Source organism: Pan troglodytes, chromosome 11 (assembly GCF_028858775.2).
Source record: "Pan troglodytes isolate AG18354 chromosome 11, NHGRI_mPanTro3-v2.0_pri, whole genome shotgun sequence".
Lineage (NCBI taxonomy): Eukaryota > Metazoa > Chordata > Mammalia > Primates > Hominidae > Pan > Pan troglodytes.
The window spans coordinates 74,301,460-74,320,893 of NC_072409.2; the positions used below are offsets into that span (position 1 = coordinate 74,301,460).

The following is a 19,434-nucleotide window of genomic DNA, read 5'->3' on the forward strand; positions in this document are numbered from 1 at the left end:
GTTTCTGAATTGCAACAGCAGCTGGAACACCGTTGCCACTGACCATTTAGATGACTGCTGCAGTCCCCACTGCTCACTCTGGTTCAGGTAGGCATTCTAGTTTGTAACCCCTGGTTTAAAACACAACTGACTCTCTAGTTTTTAAAATTCTCTCAAAATCAAATAACCTGAACTAGCAAATGATCTAGATCCTCGTACATGGAACTCATACTAAGTTGACCACAGACAGTGGCTCCCAAACTCTGCAGTACATCAGAGTCACTGGGAAGCTTTAAAAAATCCTGCTCCCTAGCTGGGTGCGGTGGTTTATGCCTGTAGCCCCAGCTACTTGAGAGGCTGAGGTGGGAGGATTGCTCAAGCACAGGAGTTTGAGGCTACAGTGAGCCATGAATGTACCACTACCGGTAGCTCCAGCCTGGGCAACACAGCAAGACCCCAACTCTAAAAAAAAAATCCTGCTCCCCAGGTGACAGTATCTGGGGGAAGGAGTAAGGCATCTTATTTTCAAAAGATCTTAAGGAAAGAGGCTCATTGTTGAGGCTCACTCCAAAGCCCACTTGGATTCTTCACAAGAAAGTTTCCCTCTTCCAGAATTTTATAATTGAGGGAACCGACTAGGGAAAGATTAATTTGCCCAAGGTCAAACAACTAGTAAAAGAAGTAAGGATTCCAACCCAGATCTTTTGACTCTATTATCCTTACATATAGTTTTATAGTGATTTAAATTGATACAAGGATAGGTTTAAATACAAGTAGAGAGAATGTAGGTTCATATAAAACTGATTTTATCCTCATGTTAGAAAACATATACACTGTAACAGAGGGAGGAACATCAAGTGACCAAGATATTTTAGTCAAAAGATGAATTTTTCTGTAATTTGAAAATGCCAAAAATATTCAAAGAAAATATAAGTCTTGTAGGCAGTCTTCTATCAAAACCCACTGAATCGCCGGGCACGGTGGCTCATGCCTGTAATTCCAGCACTTTGGGAGGCCAAGGTTGGTGGATCACCTGAGGTCAGGAGTTTGAGACCAGCCTGGCCAACATGGTCTCTACTAAAAATACAAAAAATTAGCCGGGCCTGATGGTGGCGCCTGTAATCCCAGCTACTGAGTAGGCTGAGGTAGGAGAATCGTTTGAACCTGGGAGGTGGAAGCTGCAGTGAGCTGAGATAGCACCATTGCACTCCAGCCTGGGTAACAAGAGTGAAACTCCATTCAAAAACAAAAAACAAACAAACAGAAAAAACACTGCAGCAAATACCAAGATAGTTATTAACTAGGATACTGATTATTAAGCATGTAAAACATTTTATGGAACTCAGAGTTTGATATAAATTGCTATATTTTATAATTCAAACAAACCTTGTTTCATGTCATTATATTATAGTAGCATTATGAGACAGGATATAGTGTAAACTATATCCCCAATATAATTGCAACTGTATATTTTAAAGCATGGGCAAAATATGAAAAGAATTATGCTCAAATGTGGGTAGGATTATAACTGATTTGTTTTCTTCATTTTCAGATTTTTCTATAATGACTATACATTATTTTTATAGCCAAAAATAGAAGCATTTTAAATGTTTCTAGATAGAATAGCAAATTAGCTGAAATAGTATCTCCAACGTTATTATCAAGACTAGACTCCTTGGGTAAATTGGTCAGAACAGTGTTGTTCTCATTTTACACCTCTCCAAAATTAACTATGTTTTAGATTTGTCTGTTTGTTTGGTTAAAGAGCAGGATGAAGATCCAGATTTCTTAAACCTGTATACCACCATACTACATTGTCATTTTAAAGAAATGTCTAGTAGACTCGGTGGCATAAACATGGGCCATTTACAAACTAGATGTCTAATATCAGATACCTCAAATTTGACAGTAGACTTTTTTTCAAAGCTAAAGTGGTCTTATGTTGACTATTTTGTTTCTTACTTGATACTTGTGTACTTTTTAATTTTTGGCAAGTAATGTTTCAAGTTAAAGTTTTAGCTATATATAGCAGACAGTATTTCAAGTAAATGAGTTACATCAGTAAACACCTCTGTATTACTATACTGAGAATCAGAAAGTGTAATCTCTTTGGCAGGATTTGTATGTTTGTAGCACGTCTTTATCCTCAGACAACTTTTATCTTGGAATACTGAACCAGCAGTCAGAAGATGAGGGACATTAGACTATGTTATAGTTACTGTTCTGTCCATAAGTCACTTGCCTTCTCTAAGCGTCAATTGCCTCATCTGAAAATGGAGTTAGCAGACCCCAGCCTATCCTGAGTTTGAGGGCTAAAGGGAATTATTTTTGAAAATGTCTATACATGATAAATGTCACAAATATAAGTTAGCATTTTTTTTTTGAGACAGAGTTTCGCTCTTGTTGCCCAGGTCGGGGTGCAATGTTGCGATCTCAGCTCACTGCAACCTCCGCCTCCCGGGTTCAAGCGATTCTCCTGCCTCAGCCTCCTGAGTAGCTGGGATTACAGGCATGCACCACCACACCCAGCTAATTTTGTATTTTTTAATAGAGACAGGGTTTCACCATGTTGGTCAGGTTGGTCTCGAACTCCTAACCTCCGGTGATCCACCTGCCTTGGCCTCCCAAAGTGCTGGGATTACAGGCATGAGCCACCGCACCTAGCCAATTCTACTTCTATTACATATTCAGCATATATCACTTCATTGCTCCTCCATATTATTTTTCACTGGTCTTCTTACATCTTGTGTGCCCATCTTTAAGTAGTTTTCTTTCCAGGTAAAAAATACATGTGTGCCTAAAAGATTTTAAAGTCAACTTTTCATAAACCATACTTAAATTATCGAAGTTATTAGAATTATTAGAAATTATTAGCTAATTCTTTTATGAAATGTAGACTTTATTATTTTAGAAATATTGATTCCTCTCTATTCAGCTATCTTAAAGAGGGTATATTTTAATCATCGCAATATATTACCTTCATAGTATTTTTTATTTTTGCAAAGTATATTTTGTCATGTTATTTCATTTAGGAATGCACTAAATCTACATATCTACATATAATTATACAAGGAAACATCTTTGTCTCAAAAATAGGTTCTATTACATTTTTTAATTTCCAGGGTTCATGATATATAAAAATACCTGATTTATCTTAAAAATACATACTTTTACTCTTACCTACCATACATCTTTTTTTGTGATAATCAGAAGGCTTAATTTACTATAAAATAGGAAAACAACAGCTATGTTAGATAACATAGTTAATTTAGGGATTAAATGAGTTAAGGTCTACAAGCCCCTGGCACATGGCAGACAATCAATAATTGATCATTTCCTTTGCATCTATAAATTTGTTCATTCACTTCTCATGTGGTTCTACCTTAGACAACGATTTTTGTTTACAGAGACAAATAGAAGTATCTAATCCTAAATAACCCAGTCAATTGGTAAAGGCTACACTACAAAGCTGGCATGACTTCACCAAATGCTAGAGAAACAGTGTTAAGAGTGACAACACTAAAAGTCTTACACTCTGATGGTGCTAGTTGCCGCCGAATTGCTTCCCCTACCAGTTCCTTAAGTTTCTTCTTATGATCCCGGCTGGTTTTCTTATAGAAATAAAGATCTTTTTCCAACTGCTGGATTTTATCTTCATATGTTTTGAAAGTTTCCATAATGCCTTCTCCATCTTGTTCTATACAACAAAAATTTGCATTTAAAATCAGTTTTAAATAAATGATGCAAAATTATGTTTTTGTTTGTTTTTTTTGAGACGGAGTCTCGCACTGTCGCCCAGGCTAGAGTGCAGTGGCGTGATATGCTCGGCTCACTGTAAGCTCCGCCTCCCAGGTTCACACCATTCTCCTGCCTCCGCCTCCCAAGCAGCAGGGACTACAGGTGCCTGGCACCACGCCCAGCTAATTTTTTTGTATTTTTAGTAGAGACGGGGTTTCATCATGTTAGCCAGGATGGTCTTGATCTCCTGACCTCGTGATCCGCCCGCCTCGGCCTCCCAAAGTGCTGGGATTACAGACATGAGCCACCGTGTCCGGCTGCAAAATTATGTTTTAACATAGGCCCTGGACTATATTTAAAGGATAAGAAGCATGTTACACATATCTGTTACCTGAATGGGTTTGTTTTCAGCTATGATTTGGATTTTTCTGCCTGTAAAATTTCCCAAAGTAGGATTGAGAGCCCTTAGTCACCTCCATCCTACCCCCTACCAACCCTCACACTTTCATAAGAATTTTTTTGCAGTAGCTACCAACTAGACCTATCCTTAGAACACCAGAAGTAAGGTGTTTTCTATAAAAAGTTCAAGTTTGGAACTCTGTTCATTGGCTGCTTTAGTATCTTCTGTAAAGTTTATATCAGGAACTGTGGTTATATAAAAAGTCACATGACTAGGATTTATAGGCCCAAGAAATATACAGCCAAAACCCCCACAAAAACCAAAACCTGTTAAAAGAGGCCATAAAGACTAAATCACAAAGGAAAACACCACAGAAAAAGAAGAGGGAATATAATCCAGCATAAAGTTCTAGTTTATGCCACAATATAACTTAAAGTTTCTAAACTTTAAGTTTACAGGTAATAAAGTTTAGAAACTTTATTAATACTCTCATTAATATTTATGAATGTCTAACATTGTCTCCATTGGGTTATGCTCTTGAACCAGTGAAATCCAGTTTACTAACCTTCAGAAAAAACATAATTTCAGACCTACTCTCCCCTACTGGCATATTTATAAAATGATCCTACTGGTTTGTGATTTTCTTTGGTTACAATTGGCTGTTTTGTAGAATTTTGTTTAAGTATATTTGTATATTTTAAATTAGTCCATCATCTTGTTTTAAAAAATACTTAAAATTAATGAGATCATAAATCAGAATCCCCATAAAGTATGTCATATAAATCAACTTAATTTTATGTCTGATATTCAGTTGAAATTAGAAAATTCATGAATTGTTTACATTGTCAGTTATAACTTTGTTTTTATTTGATTTTCTATTACTATTATTTTTGAGACAGCATCTCACCCTGTTGCCCAGGGTAGAGTGTGTAGTGGTGCAATCATGGCTCATTACAGCTTCAACCTCCTGGGTTCAAATAATCTTCCCACCTCAGCCTCCAGGGTAGCTGGGACCACAGGCACATGCCACCATGCCTGGCTTAATTTTTTAAATTTTTGGTAGAGATGGTGTGATGGTTACTACTGAGCGTCAACTTGATTGGACTGAAAGATGCCAAGTATTGATGCCAAGTATTGAGTGTGTCTGTGAGAGTGTTGCCAAAGGAGGTTAACATTTGAGTCAGTGGGCTGGGGAAGGCACACTCACCCTTAATCTGGTGGGAACCATCTCATCAGCTGCCAGCGAATATGAAGCAGGCAGAAAAAGGCGAGACTGACCTAGCCTCCCAGCCTACATCTTTCTCCCATGCTGGATGCTTCCTGTCCTCAAACATCAGACTCCAAGTTCTTCAGTTTCGAGACTCAGACTGGCTCTCCTTGTGCCTCAAGCTTGTAGACAGCCTACTGTGGGAACTTGTGATTGTGTAAGTTAATAATAAACTCCCCTTTATATATAGAGAGAGACATATAGATATTTATATAGATAGCTATATATATTTATATAGATAGCTATATATATTTATATAGATAGCTATATATATTTATATAGATATCTATATCTATATCTATATATCTCCTATTAGTTCTATCCCTCTAGAGAACCCTAATACAGGTTTTGGTACCAGGAGTGGCTCTAAAGGAACAGAATATTAAGGATGGAGTTCTTTTGTTGGTTTTGGGGTTTCTGGAGTTGGCTGCTTAATCTGATTAGACCCAAAAATGCTAAGGACTCTACTCTTAATAGTATAGAGAACACTGATAGTCCTTGACATGAACTGTTTACAGAATTATGCAAAATAAATGCATTTGACACTCCTGATTCACTGCTCATGAGAGGCAAGGAGTTTAGTGACTCTGTGTAATAAATTTGACCATATGTGGAGAACCAAGGAACATAATGAAGCTGGTTGGTTGCTCCTAAGTTCAGTGGACAAAGTGATGAAAGAAAATGATGAACTCTTCTACCTCAGTAAAATTTCTAGGGGTCCAGTGGTGTGGGGCCTGTCGAAATATTCCTTCCAAGGTGAAGGATAAGTTGCTGCATTCGGCCCTTCCTACAACCAAGAAAGAGGCACAATGCCTAGTGGGCCTATCTGGATTTTGAAGGCAGCATATTCCTCATTTGGGTGTGTTACTCTGGCCCATTTATTGAGTGACCTGAAAGGCTGCCAGTTTTGAATGGGGTCCACAACAGGAGAAAGCTCTGCAATAGGTCCAGGATGCTGTGCAAGCTGCTCTGCCACTTGGGACATATGACCCAGCAGATCGAATGGTGCTTGAGGTGTCAGTGGCAGATAGGGATGCTGTTTGGAGCCTCTCCCAGGCCCCCATAAGTGAATCACAGTGGAGGCCTCTAGAATTTTGGAGCAAGGCCCCGCCATCTTCTGCAGATAACTACTCTCCTTTTGAGAGACAGCTCTTGGCCTGTTACTGGGCTTTGGTGGAAACTGAATGTTTGACTATGGGTCATCAAGTCACCATGCGACCTGAACTGCCTATCATGAACTGGGTGCTTTCTGACCTATCTAGCTATAAAGTGGGTCATGCACAGCAGCATTCCATCATCAAATGGAAATGCTATATATGTGATCAGGCTCAAGCAGGTCCTGAAGGCATAAGTTACATGAGGAAGTGGCACAAATGCCCATGGTCTCCACTCGCCACCCTGCCTTCTCTCCTCCAGCCTGCACCGATGGCCTCATGGGGAGTTCCCTATGATCAGTTGACTGGGGAAGAGAAGACTAGGGCCTGGTTCACAGACGGTTCTCCATGATATGCAGGCACCACCTGAAAGTGGACAGCTGCGGCACTACAGCCCCTTTCTAGGACATCCCTGAAGGATACCAGTGAAGGAAAATCTTCCCAGTGGGCAGAACTTTGAACAGTGCACCTGGTTGTGCACTTTGCATGGAAGGAGAAATGGCCAGATATGCGGTTATATACCAATTCATGGGCTGTAGCCAGTGGTTTGGCTGGATGGTCAGGGACTTGGAAGAAGCATGATTGGAAAACTGGCGACAAAGAATTTTGGGGAAGAGGTATGTGGATGGACCTCTCTGAGTAGTCAAAAACTGTGAAGATATTTGTATCCCAAGTGAGTGCTCACCAACGGATGACCTCAGCAGAGGAGGATTTTAATAATCAAGTGGAAACGATAACCCAGTCTGTGGATACCACTCAGCCTCTTTCCCCAGCCACCCCTGTCATTGCCCAATGGGCCCATGAACAAAGTGGCCATGGTGGCAGGGATGTGGGCTCAGCAACATGGACTTCCACTCACCAAGGCTGACCTGGCTACGGCCACTGCTGAGTGCCCAATTTGCCAGCAGCAGAGACCAACACTGAGCCCTCAATATGGCACCATTCCTCAGGGTGATCAGCGAGCTACCTGGTGGCAGGTTGATTATATTGGACCTCTTCCATGACAGAAAGGGCAGAGGTTTGTCCTCACTGGAATAGACACTTACTCCGGATGTGGGTTTGCCTATCCTGCACGCAATGCTTCTGCCAAGATTACCATCCATGGACTCACAGAGTGCCTTATCCACTGTCATGGTATTCCACACAGCATCGCCTCTGACCAAGTTACTCACTTTATGGCTAAAGAAGTGTGGCAGTGGGCTCATGCTCATGGGATTCACTGGTCATTCACGGGATGAAGGTCCCCATCATCCTGAAGCAGCTAGATTGATGGAACGGTGGAATGGCCTTTTGAAGTCACGATTACAATGCCAATTACATGACAATACTTTGCAGGGCTGGGACAAAGTTCTCCAGAAGACTGTGTATGCTCTGCATCAGCATCCAGTATATGGTACTGTTTCTTCCATAGCCAGGATTCACGAGTCAAGGGACCAAGGGGTGGAAGTGGAAGTGGCACCACCCACCATCACCCCTAGTGATCCATTAGCAACATTTTTGCTTCCTGTTCCCGCAACATTACGTTCTGCTGGCCTAGAGGTCTTTGTTTCAGAGGAAGAAACACTGCCACCAGGAGACACAACAATGATTCCATTAAACTGAAAGTTAAGATTGCCACCTGGACACTCTGGGCTCCACCTACCGTTAAGTCAGCAGGCTACGAAGGGAGTTACAGTGTTGGCTGGGGTGACTGACCTGGACTATCAAGATGAAATCAGACTACTACTCCATAACAGAGGTAAGGAAGAGTATGCAAGAAATACAGGAGATCCATTAGGGCGCCGCTTAGTATTACCATGCTCTGTGATTAAGGTCAACTGGAAACTACAACAGCCCAATCCAGTCACGACTAAAAATGGTCCAGACCCTTCAGGAATGAAGGGTTGGGTCACTCTCCTAGGAAGAAAACCCACAACCTGCTGAGCTGCTTGCTAAAGGCAAAGGGAATACAGAATGGATAGCAGAAGAAGGTGGTCATCAATACCAGCTACGACCATGTGACCAGCCGCAGAAACGAGGACTGTAACTGTCATAGTTCCTCCTTATTTTGTTAAAAACATGTTTGTGCACATATACACTTGTACTAAGAAAATATCTTCATTTTATTTCCTTTTTCCTTTATCATGTGACATAAGATTTATTGACTTCACATCAGCATTTAAGTACTGTTAACTTTATGTAATAGCATTTGGGTTGGGGACTGGTGCATTTCCGGTTGTACGAAGGATAGTTGTATTATGTGAGGTGTAATTATAACCTTATTATTGTCTTTATTTGAAGATTATGTATGATCTCAGGAGATGTGTATGAGTTCAAGTTGACAAGGGATGGACTTGTGACAGTAAATACCGAGTGTTAACTTGACTGGATTGAAGGATGCAAAGTATTGATCCTGGGTGTGTCTGTGAGGGTGTTGCCAAAGGAGGTTAACATTTGAGTCAGTGGGCTGGGGAAGGCAGATCCAACCTCAATCTGGTGCGCCATCTAATAAGCTGCCAATGAATATAAAGCAGGCAGAAAAACATAAGAAGGTGAGACTGGCCTAGCCTCCCAGCCTACATCTTTCTCCCATGCTGAATGCTTCCTGTCCTCGAACATCGGACTCCAAGTTCTTTAGTTTTGAGACTCGGACTGGCTTCCTTGCTCCTCAAGCTTGCAGACAGCCTATTGTGGGACCTTGTGATCATGTAAGTCAATACTTAATAAACTCCCCTTTATATTTATATATATATATTTATATAATATAAATCCTGTATATTTTATATATCCTATATATTTTATATATCTATATATCATCTATGCCATATCTATATATCTACATATATCTACATATATCTATATATCATATATGATATATAGATATATATGATATATCTATATATCATATATGATATATATATCATATATCATATATCTATATATCTATATATCTATCTATATATGTCTATATATATCTATATATCTATATATCTATATCTATATATATCTATATATCTATATATATCTACATATATCTATATATCATATATGCTATATATATGCATATATGTTATATATGTATATATCTATATCTATATGTATATATACATATAGATATGTATATATCTATATATATCTATATGCATATACACATATATATCTATATGTATATACATATATCTATATGTATATATATCTATCTATATATATATCATATATGCTATATGAATATATGCATATATGCATATATGATATATATATGCTATTCTGTCCCTTTAGAGATCCTTGATTAATACAGATGGGGTCCCACTATGCTGCCCAGGCTGCTTTCAAGTAAGCCTCCCACCACAACCTTCCAAAATGCTGGGATTATAGGCATGAGCCACTGCACCCAGCCACAACTTTGTTATGAACAATTTGTACATCTATAGAAATGAATGACTTTTTTACTTTTTTTTTTTTTTGAGACAGGGTCTTAACTCTGTCACCCAGGCTGGAGTGCAGTGGTGTGACCACAGCCACTGCAGGCTCAACCTCTGGGACTCAGGTGATCCTCCCATCTCAGCCTCCCAAGTAGCTGGGACTACAGGCGTGTGCCACCACGCTTGGCTAGTTTTTTGTATTTTTTGTAGAGATGGGGTTTCGCCATGTTATCCAGGCTGGTCTTGAACTTCTGGGCTCAAGCAATCCTCTTGACTCAGCCTCCCAAAGTGCTGGGATTACAGGGATGAGCCACCATGTTTGGCCAAGTTTTTATATATTCTTATTTGGCTATAGCATGAACTTTTGTGGTATAATCCCAGTCACTTTAAAAAATATTAAAATATCAGTTTCGGAACTAAACTAAGGTAAGGAGAGCATGTTTGAATGTAATGATGTGTGAGATCTTGCCAGGAAATTGTCATTAGGCAACTGGTTGCTAATTAACCAGTGACAGAATTAACTTAGAAGCAAATTGCCTCAACACTCAAATTCACAGATTTTTCCAATTTTCTGCTTACTCAGGTTGCTTCTTCCAGATCCCTTTTGATCTATTTTCAGCTATGGATTCATGAGAATCAAGACTAAGCAGCCTGAATTGAAGGAGTAACAGTATCACCTAACAATGATTTTGCTGCCATAGTAGCTGTTTGTATACTGGCCATATGCCTAGGTAAAATGAGGCCAGATCACTCTCAGAGTTTTCTATCAGAGTTGGTGGCGAACTACTGCTCACTGATAATGGTATGTGCCCATCAATGGCAGTATAATTTTGACCCAAGATATTACTTTAATGCATAAAATTTTATAATCAACTGACAATTATAACCAGAAATATAACTAGGAATATGACAGAACCTATCACTTTAATTTTGTGAGTGGAAAATAACTTAAATATGATAGTATTATATCCCTGGGAAATAAAAAAAAATTCAACTGTATACCAAAAAGCCTGAATCAATCCCACATTTCTACATAAAAACTAGACCAACAACAAGCTGACAGGATTGTAGCAGTTCTTATGTGCATACTGGAGGCAGGCAGAAGGGATGGCATTCCAAGCACAAATAGCCCTGCAACAAAGTCAACTGTCCCAAAATGCGGCAACCAAAACATGTAAAGCCCAAAAACTTGTCTAAGTAGCAACTATTTAAACATGTTGAGCTTTTAAGTGATCAAATTCTGTCCTATCTTCCTTCAGTACCCACACCTACACATCAACCTTACATAACTGTCAAAAGGGGAAGTTACCTTTGAAATGATGTAACAGCAACTGCATCTTTTGTTCGTGTTCCTTTTGCTGGAGGGTCAGTCTCCGGTCACACTGCAATTTTAGATGGTCCAGTGCAGATTCTAATTCACGAACCATATTATCCCGTTCCAGAACTTTCATTTTCATTTCTTCATTATGTAACTGTTGTTTCCGTTCAGCTTCTCGCAAATTCACCACCTAACAAATACATATTTTGACCTGTTAAGTGTGTCTTAGATAAGCTAATATAATAATCTACTTTTCTTAGGCTACTTCAAGATGAATTTCCTTAATCTCCATAGTGTAAATGATTCCTGCCAGGTATTGGGTCCTTAGGCAAATGCTTTGTAACATATTCACAAAACAACCTAACAGCCTTTTGAATTTGTTGGAATTCAGGCCGGGCACAGTGGCTCACGCCTGTAGTCCCAGCAGTTTGGGAGGCTGAGGTGGGGGGGATCGCTTGAGGTGAGGAGTTCGAGACCAACCTGACCAACATAGTAAAACCCCGTCTCTACTAAAAAATATATAAAATTAGCTGGGTGTGGTGGTGCACACCTGTAATCCCAGCTACTTGGGAGGCTGAAGCAGGAGAATGGCTTGAACCTGGGAGGCGGAGGCTGCAGTGGAACCAAGATCGCCCCATTGCACTCCAGCCTGGGTGCAAGAGCAAAACTCCGTCTCAAAAAAAAAGAATTTGTTGGAATTCTGAATTGATGACATTTTCTTTCTTTTTTTTTTTTGAGAAGGAGTCTCGCTCTGTCATCCAAGCTGGAGTGCAGTGGTGCAATCTCGGCTCACTGCAAGCTCCGCCTCCTGGGTTCATGCCATTCTCCTGCCTCAGCCTCCCGAGTAGCTGGGACTACAGGCGCCCACCACCACGCCCAGCTAATTTTTTGTATTTTAGTACAGATGGGGTTTCACCGTGTTAGCTAGGATGGTCTCAATCTCCTGACCTCGTGATCTTCCTGCCTCAGCCTCCCAAAGTGCTGGGATTACAGGCGTGAGCCACCGCGCCCAGCCGACACTTTCATTTTTAATATACTGTTGCTCTAATAATCACCCTTCCATAATTTCTTAAATGTAATCTATGCAGTTTACATTTAATAATTCTGTAACTTTATTTCTGTAGTCTAAGTGGATAGTGAGAGGGCAAAGATTCTTGAAACATCTAGACAATTCCAAGTTTTAACTCCAGAATGGATGTTATAAATAAGTGACAGTTTGGGTGTTTTGTTGTTGTTGTTGTTATTGTTAAGATGGAGTCTCACTCTGTCACCTCAGGTTGGAGTGCAGTGGTGCAATCATAGTTCACTGCAGCTTCCAACTCCTGAGATCAAGTGATCCTCCCACCTCAGCCTCCCACATAGCTGGGACCACAGGTACATGCCATCATGCCTGGCTAAGTTTTTAAAAAAATTTTTTCGTAGAGACAGGGTCTCACTATGTTGCCCAAGCTGGTCTTGAATTCCTGGCCTCAAGTGATCCTCCTGCCTTGGGTCCCAAAGCACTGGGATTATAGGCGTGAGCCACCACACCCAGCCATGTTATGCATTTTGTCTACTAGATTCTTCCCTGCTGATGTGAAGTAAAAATACTTCAGACAATGTCTATATCACAGAACTTGTTAATAATCTAATGACCTCTCCAGAAAAATAATCATTAATACAAGGGTTCCCAGGATCAGAAAATCCACTGACCTTAGCCAGGTTGCCTTGCTTTAAGAGTAGCACAAGGGCCAGGCACCGTGGCTCACACCTGTAATCCCAGCACTTTGGGAGGCCGAGGCGGGAGGATCACGAGGTCAGGAGTTCGAGACCAGCCTGGCCAACATGGTGAAACCCCATCTCTACTAAAAATACAAAAATGAGCTGGGCATGGCAGCACACGCCTGTGATCCTAGCTACTCAGGAGGCTGAGGCAGGAGAATTGCTTGAACCCGGGGGGCGGAGGTTGCAGTGAGCTGAGATCACACCAGTCTGGACAACAGAGTGAGACTCCATCTCAGGGAAAAAAAAATAAAAGAACAGCATAAAGAGTTATCTCTATCAGGCTGGGCGCGGTGGCTCACGCCTGTAATCCCAGCACTTTGGGAGGCCGAGGCAGGCGGATCATGAGGTCAGGAGATCGAGACCATCCCTGTCTAACACGGTAAAACCCCGTCTCTACTAAAAAAAAAATACAAAAAAATTAGCCAGGTGTGGTGGCGGGCACTTGTAGTCCCAGCTACTCAGGAGGCTGAGGCAGGAGAATGGTGTGTACCTGGGAGGCAGAGCTTGCACTGAGCCGAGATCACGCCACTGCACTCCAGCCTGGGCGATAGAGCGAGACTCTGTCTCAAAAAAAAAAAGAAAAGTTATCTATGTCAAAGCACTCCACTATCTTTCTACCCTCCAAACATGCAGCAATAGGATGCACTCTCATCAATAACAATAACAGTAGCTTACTACTGATGATGATTATCCAAGAGGAGGCTGTGCATAACATTTTCATTTATCTTATTTCACAGAATTATAATTTTATTTAATTTTTTTGAGACAGGCTGTTGTTCTGTTGCCCCAGACTGAAGTGCAGTAGTGATCATAGCTCACTACAAACTCAAATTCCTGGGCTCATGTGATCCTCCTGCCTCAGCCTCCCAAGTATCTGGGACTACAGGTGTATGCTACCATACCTGGCTTATTTTGGTATTTTTTGTAGAGAAAGGATCTCAAATTCTGGGCTCAAGTGATTCTCTTGACTCAGCCTCCCAAAGTGCTGGGATTACAGGCATGAGCCACTGCACCTGGCCTTAGGACTTTATTTTAAAATATCAGTGTTTTATTTTTCATTAATTGTCTGATATTCCCATAAATTGAATGTACTTTTCAGAGAAGAGTTATCTCATTGTTTAACACTTCGTAATATATAACTTAAGTGGAAAAGACATTAGAGAAAAGACGGATATAGTTCTCAATGCTATGAAACATCTCTGGATCAGTAAATTGTCTAATCTGTAAAAAATACATTTTAATTGATTTAAGCACATTCAAGTTAATAAAATCTACTATTATCTTTGCCACTGATACACCACTTCATCTTCATTTCAACTCATACATGATGAGAAAGTACAGATTCCCCTATCCTGCAGCAATGAAGGAAAGGGAATCAAAACTTGGAGGGCCCTTGATTTTTCATGAGTGCCAGGTAGAACATCCAAATCTAGAAAACATCCAAGAAATAATGAGCAAGGAATATAACTTAAATTCTTTGGTTTTAAAAACTTTCAAAAAGGACTTCTTTTGAAAGGCCCTCCAACTTTAAGAACCTCACAAAGTTAGGCCTACATATTTGGATAATCACAAAGCTTTCAGATGACAACATTTAGTTCTATAAAGAGAAATCATGCTTAAATTTGTAGTTACATCATCAAATCTTTAAGCCTTTCAATTTCTTTAAAAATTCAAAATAAATATAGGATGTAAGCATCTTGACCCATCTTTATAAGAAAAATATTCTGACCCTCAAAAACAAACCTTATTGAAATATCTGAAAAGAATAGCTCTAATCTCAACAGGACTCAGGCAAGCTAGCTTTTCCAAGACATTTGCTTCACCACGAGAGAGGTTATGGAATGATGCTCTAAGTGACTTCTGGCGATTCTGGATACTTTCATTCTTGTATTCAATTGCAGCTTCCAAAGCTTCAATCCCTTCTTCAAGTTGGAAAAGAACATGTTCTTCCTAGATATAACAGAAATCACTCATTTTAAATGAAATAGTATAACTTTGACTTTGTCATATACTCAGATCCTACTAAACTATTTGAGTCTAATGGATATTACCACTCTTGTACTAGATTTTAAGAAAATGTTTTTTGAGCGCTTGCTATGCCACATAATGCAGTGTGTGTATACATGTGTGTATACACACACATACACACACACACACACACACAACATATTAACATAATCATTAAGCCGTCACAATAAACCTGATGGAGTAAAATGGAAAAGACAGAAGTTTAGGGGAGTTCTGAAATGTTCCAAGGTTATACAACAAATGCTGATCATCTAATCCAAGGAATATACTTGAACAAAGCCTAAGCACACAGGATTAGCAGTATTGTCATATATCTCCTCCATAACCCCTAAAGTGCATATTGTGTGTCAATATTTCCACTAGTGAGATCTAGAGACTCACTGTTGTCCCTTCAGTGATCTATCAAAACAATATACTGCCTAGAGGGAATAACTTATTCTAAATGTTAGAATAAGTTATTAAGAACTAGTAATAAAAAAGCACAATATGGCATAAAAAAGTAGTGAGGATTTAAGTATCTGAAATATTTCATAAGATTCCTATGAAATGTTATTAGAAGGAAAATGTAGGTGTTAAAAATAGGGCAACGTAGTATTTTTTCACATACTAGAGAAGATCGATGAATCCCTGTAGGAAAACCTACAAGTTCTCTTTTTCCTTTTCTTTTTTTTTTTTTGGACACAGGGTCTTGCTATGTTGCCCAGGCTGAACTCAAAAGTCTTGGGCCCAAGCGAACCTCCTACCTTGCCCTCCTGAGTAGCTGGGACTACAGGTACACGCCACCATGCCCAGCTCTTCCAGTTCTTTGAACTATCCAAATACATGTTATGTTGGTGATACAAATCTGTGGTAAGGAATTACTTCAGATTGGTGAGATTTGGATATATGTTTCCATATACCCATACCTATTGTGGAGGCCACCTCGATAAGTTCCTGTGGCAGACTATCTTGTCCATCTGCACACCCTTATTGCCTAGCACAGTACCTATCACATAGTTTGAACTCAATATCTGTTGACTTAATGAAGAGAGAAGAGAAAAAAGTTTCATGTGTCCTTGGTTACAGGACCCATGTTATTTCTCTCCACTCCTCCCCCTAACATCCCAAAGGAAAATAATGTGAATATTTCTTTCTTTTTCTTTTTTTTTTTTTTTTTTTTGACAGGGTCTCACTCACTTTGTCATCCAGGCTGGAGTGCAGTGGTGGGATCTCAGCTCACTGCAACCTCCACCTCTTGGGTTTAAGCAATTCTCCTGCCTCAGCCTCCCAAGTAACTGGGATTACAGGTGCATGCCACCACGCCTAGCTAATTTTTGTATTTTTAGTTGAGAAGGGGTTTTGCCACATTGGCCAGGCTGGTCTTGGAACTCCTGACTTCAGGTGATCTCCCTGCCTCAGCCTCCCAAAGTGATGGGATTACAGGTGTGAGCCACCATGCCTGGCCAATAGTGTGAATATTTCTGATCTACCTAAAGAAAAATGTTCACCAGCCATTCTATTTCTCTGTGCAATCACTAACCATATGGAATTTGATGGTTTGATAATTGCTCCATAAGGAATAAAATAATATTCACCTTTTCAAGAAAAAAACCCCTTAAATACCAAAATGTACTTAGGTGAACGAATAAGAGGAGCCACAAATAAAAGTGAATTATCCAATATAGAGTAAGTCCTTATCATCAATAGGTTCTTGGAAACTGTGACTTTAAGAGAAACAATACATAACGAAACAAATTTTTTTTCTTATTAACTTTGTAACAAAAGCAACTATGTTGAAGGAAAACAATGTAATTTGAGGACCTGATGTACATGGTGTCTCTTAAAGTCACAATTTCCAAGAACCTATCCACAATGTTCAGTGAGGACTTTACTGTACTTGACTTTTGAATTTATACTGTGACTATATTTTATCAAAAACAAATGTGAAGAGTTTGCCTTTATACATGGCTGAGGACAATTTCGTATAAATTCAGTTTCTATGGTTTTGGATCTAAGTTAAGGAAGTACTGAGATAATATAAGGTAGTGTGAATATAGAAACCCAAGGACAGCCCGCTCCAGTGAGGCTGCAGCATATCAGTGTTTGCAGTTCCCTCTAACTCAGCAATAGGTGTAGGCTGACAAGATACGTAGCAATGGGGAAGTAACTATCCTGGGATGAAAAATTTGCCACAATACAAACCACAGGTTATCAAGAGTTGACTCTGCTTTATGATAGAGCACTGCTTTTCAACTTTAATGTGTACCCAGGAGCTCACTAGAATTCAGATTCTGATCCAGCAGGTCCACTTGGGGCCTGAGGATCTGCATTTCTAACAAGCCTCCAAGTGATGCTGTTGCTGCTGGTCCAGAGACCAAGTAAAATGAAACAAAAAACTAACAACAACTTTTGAGCAAGCACTGCAGAGATTTCCCTGTAAATTTTATGTTCTCGGCAGGGTGTGGTGGCTCAAGGCCTGTAAACCCAGCATTTTGGGAGGCTGAGGCGGGTGGATCACTTGAGGTCAGGAGTTCGAGACCAGCCTGACCAACATGGCGAAACCTCATCTCTACTAAAAATACAAAAATTAGGCCAGGCGCAGTGGCTCACACCTGTAATCCCAGCACTTTGGGAAGCCGAGGTGGGTGGATCATGAGGTCAGGAGATCGAGACCATCTTGGCCAACATGGTGAAACCCCATCTCTACTAAAATACAAAAAACTAGCCAAGCATGATGGCGCGTGCCTGCAGTGCCAGCTACTCAGGTGGCTGAGGCAGGGGAATCGCTTGAACCAGGCAGGCGGGGGTTGTAGTGAGCTGAGATCGCGCCACTGCACTCCAGCCTGGTGACTGAGCAAGACTCAGTCTCAAAAAAAAAAAAAAAAAAAAAAAAATTAGCTGGGCATGGTAGCGCACATCTGTAATCCCAGCTACTGGGGAGGCTGAGGCAGGAGAATTGCTTGAACCCAGGAGATGGAGGCAGTGAGCCGAGATCGCACCACTGCACTCCAGCCTGAGTGACAGAGTGAGACTCCATCTCAAAGAAAAAAAAAAAAAAGTATGTTCTCATCATAAAATGAGAAATTAAAAGTTTAAAAGATAAGATAAACATAATAGTTCTTATATTTTCCTCCCTACTTATTAAGCAACTACTCTGTATTATTAGAAATCTAAAGTTCAGGTATTCTTTAATTTTAGTTTCTGGATTTTACCAAAAAAAAAAAAAAAAGCGGTGTGACTTGTCTGTAGTAAATTGTTGGGTAATCTTCTATTAGTGTAACGATCTAAAATCTTTCTATCCATTTCCATAAAGTAATAAAATTAGGAAAAATATTTTAATTTACTGTGGAAAGAGAAAATTATCCAAAACAAGCTTAAAGACATTAAGATAGCAAACCATTCCAACTAGATTTTATTGATACCTTGTGTCGTCACATCAGAATCTCATGTTCTCGATCATCTGCTAGTGACAGATCTATTTGGAATATTAACCTTGGCTTTAAAATCGTGATAAGAGCAGAGCCTCACTTGAGAGCTACACTAAGAAGAACCAACCATGTGGAAGAAAGGTACATAGAAGCTCATGTGAGTAAGTAGAACTCTACCAGTTGTAGGAGGCTCATCATTCCGTCAAACCCCAGTCCAGAATAGCCGCAAAATAGGTATCATGCACCATACTATATTTTCACCACAAATCTGTAAATAATGTTTTTTGTTACAGGATCCCACATGAAATAGAAACCTAAATGTTTCTTGATATTAATGGAACTCTACCCTACTGCAAACATAATTTGTTAATTCTCATCTCTGTGCCTTCTTCAAAGATGTTCTGTCTAAAACGGACTTCTTTCTTGTATCTGCCAGTGCATATCATGTTTTTCATAATCTAGCTCAAGATTCTGATCTACTGAGGCTGCCTTGATGAATCTTCCCCCAAATGATCACTTCATTGCTTTGAATAAATAATGTAAGAGGTATAGCTGTAATACGTTATCCACAACTTGATTTTCAATGTCCTTCAGAGTTTAGAGTTTTCTTATATTTCTATCTGTTTTCCCAAATAGAGTATTAATTTCTCAAGGGAAACATAATACTTTGGGTTTTTGTTTTTGTTTTTGTTTTTTTGCTTCTTCTATCTTCTATAGAGCTTAGTAATAGTCACAGGCAGGCAGAATTCCTTAAATATTTGAATTCTGCTGTATCTTAGGCTCTCATGTCTTCAAATCTATAACCCTTGGGCTCCAATTTAATACCTTGGGAGGACAGCCTGGCTCTCTGTTCCTCTGCACAGCTACCCAGCTTAAGTTATAAAACAGGGCAACAGAGGTCTATAATGTTCCTTTCAACTGCCACTTAGCCCCCAATCAAGGATTGATTTGTAAGTCAATCCTTTCATCAATTCTCAG

General features: G+C 39.8%; 1 protein-coding gene across 50 annotated transcripts in view; it reads right to left on the reverse strand.

The window, feature by feature from the left end:
* The window catches only part of KIF27 (kinesin family member 27), an 85,058-nt gene that overhangs the window by 1,846 nt on the left and 63,778 nt on the right, over positions 1–19,434 (reverse strand). For 45 of the 50 annotated variants that reach the window (XM_024345669.3, XM_054658073.2, XM_024345675.3 and 42 more), the window contains 3 exons: positions 14,765–14,971; positions 11,249–11,447; positions 3,512–3,676 (listed from right to left, as the gene is read on the reverse strand). In XM_024345669.3, the coding sequence (XP_024201437.2) occupies positions 3,512–3,676; positions 11,249–11,447; positions 14,765–14,971 (571 nt within the window). The remainder of the gene's footprint in view (positions 1–3,511; positions 3,677–11,248; positions 11,448–14,764; positions 14,972–19,434) is intronic. The other 5 variants (XM_054658107.2, XM_063787801.1, XM_063787800.1 and 2 more) reach the window with 1 other exon arrangement.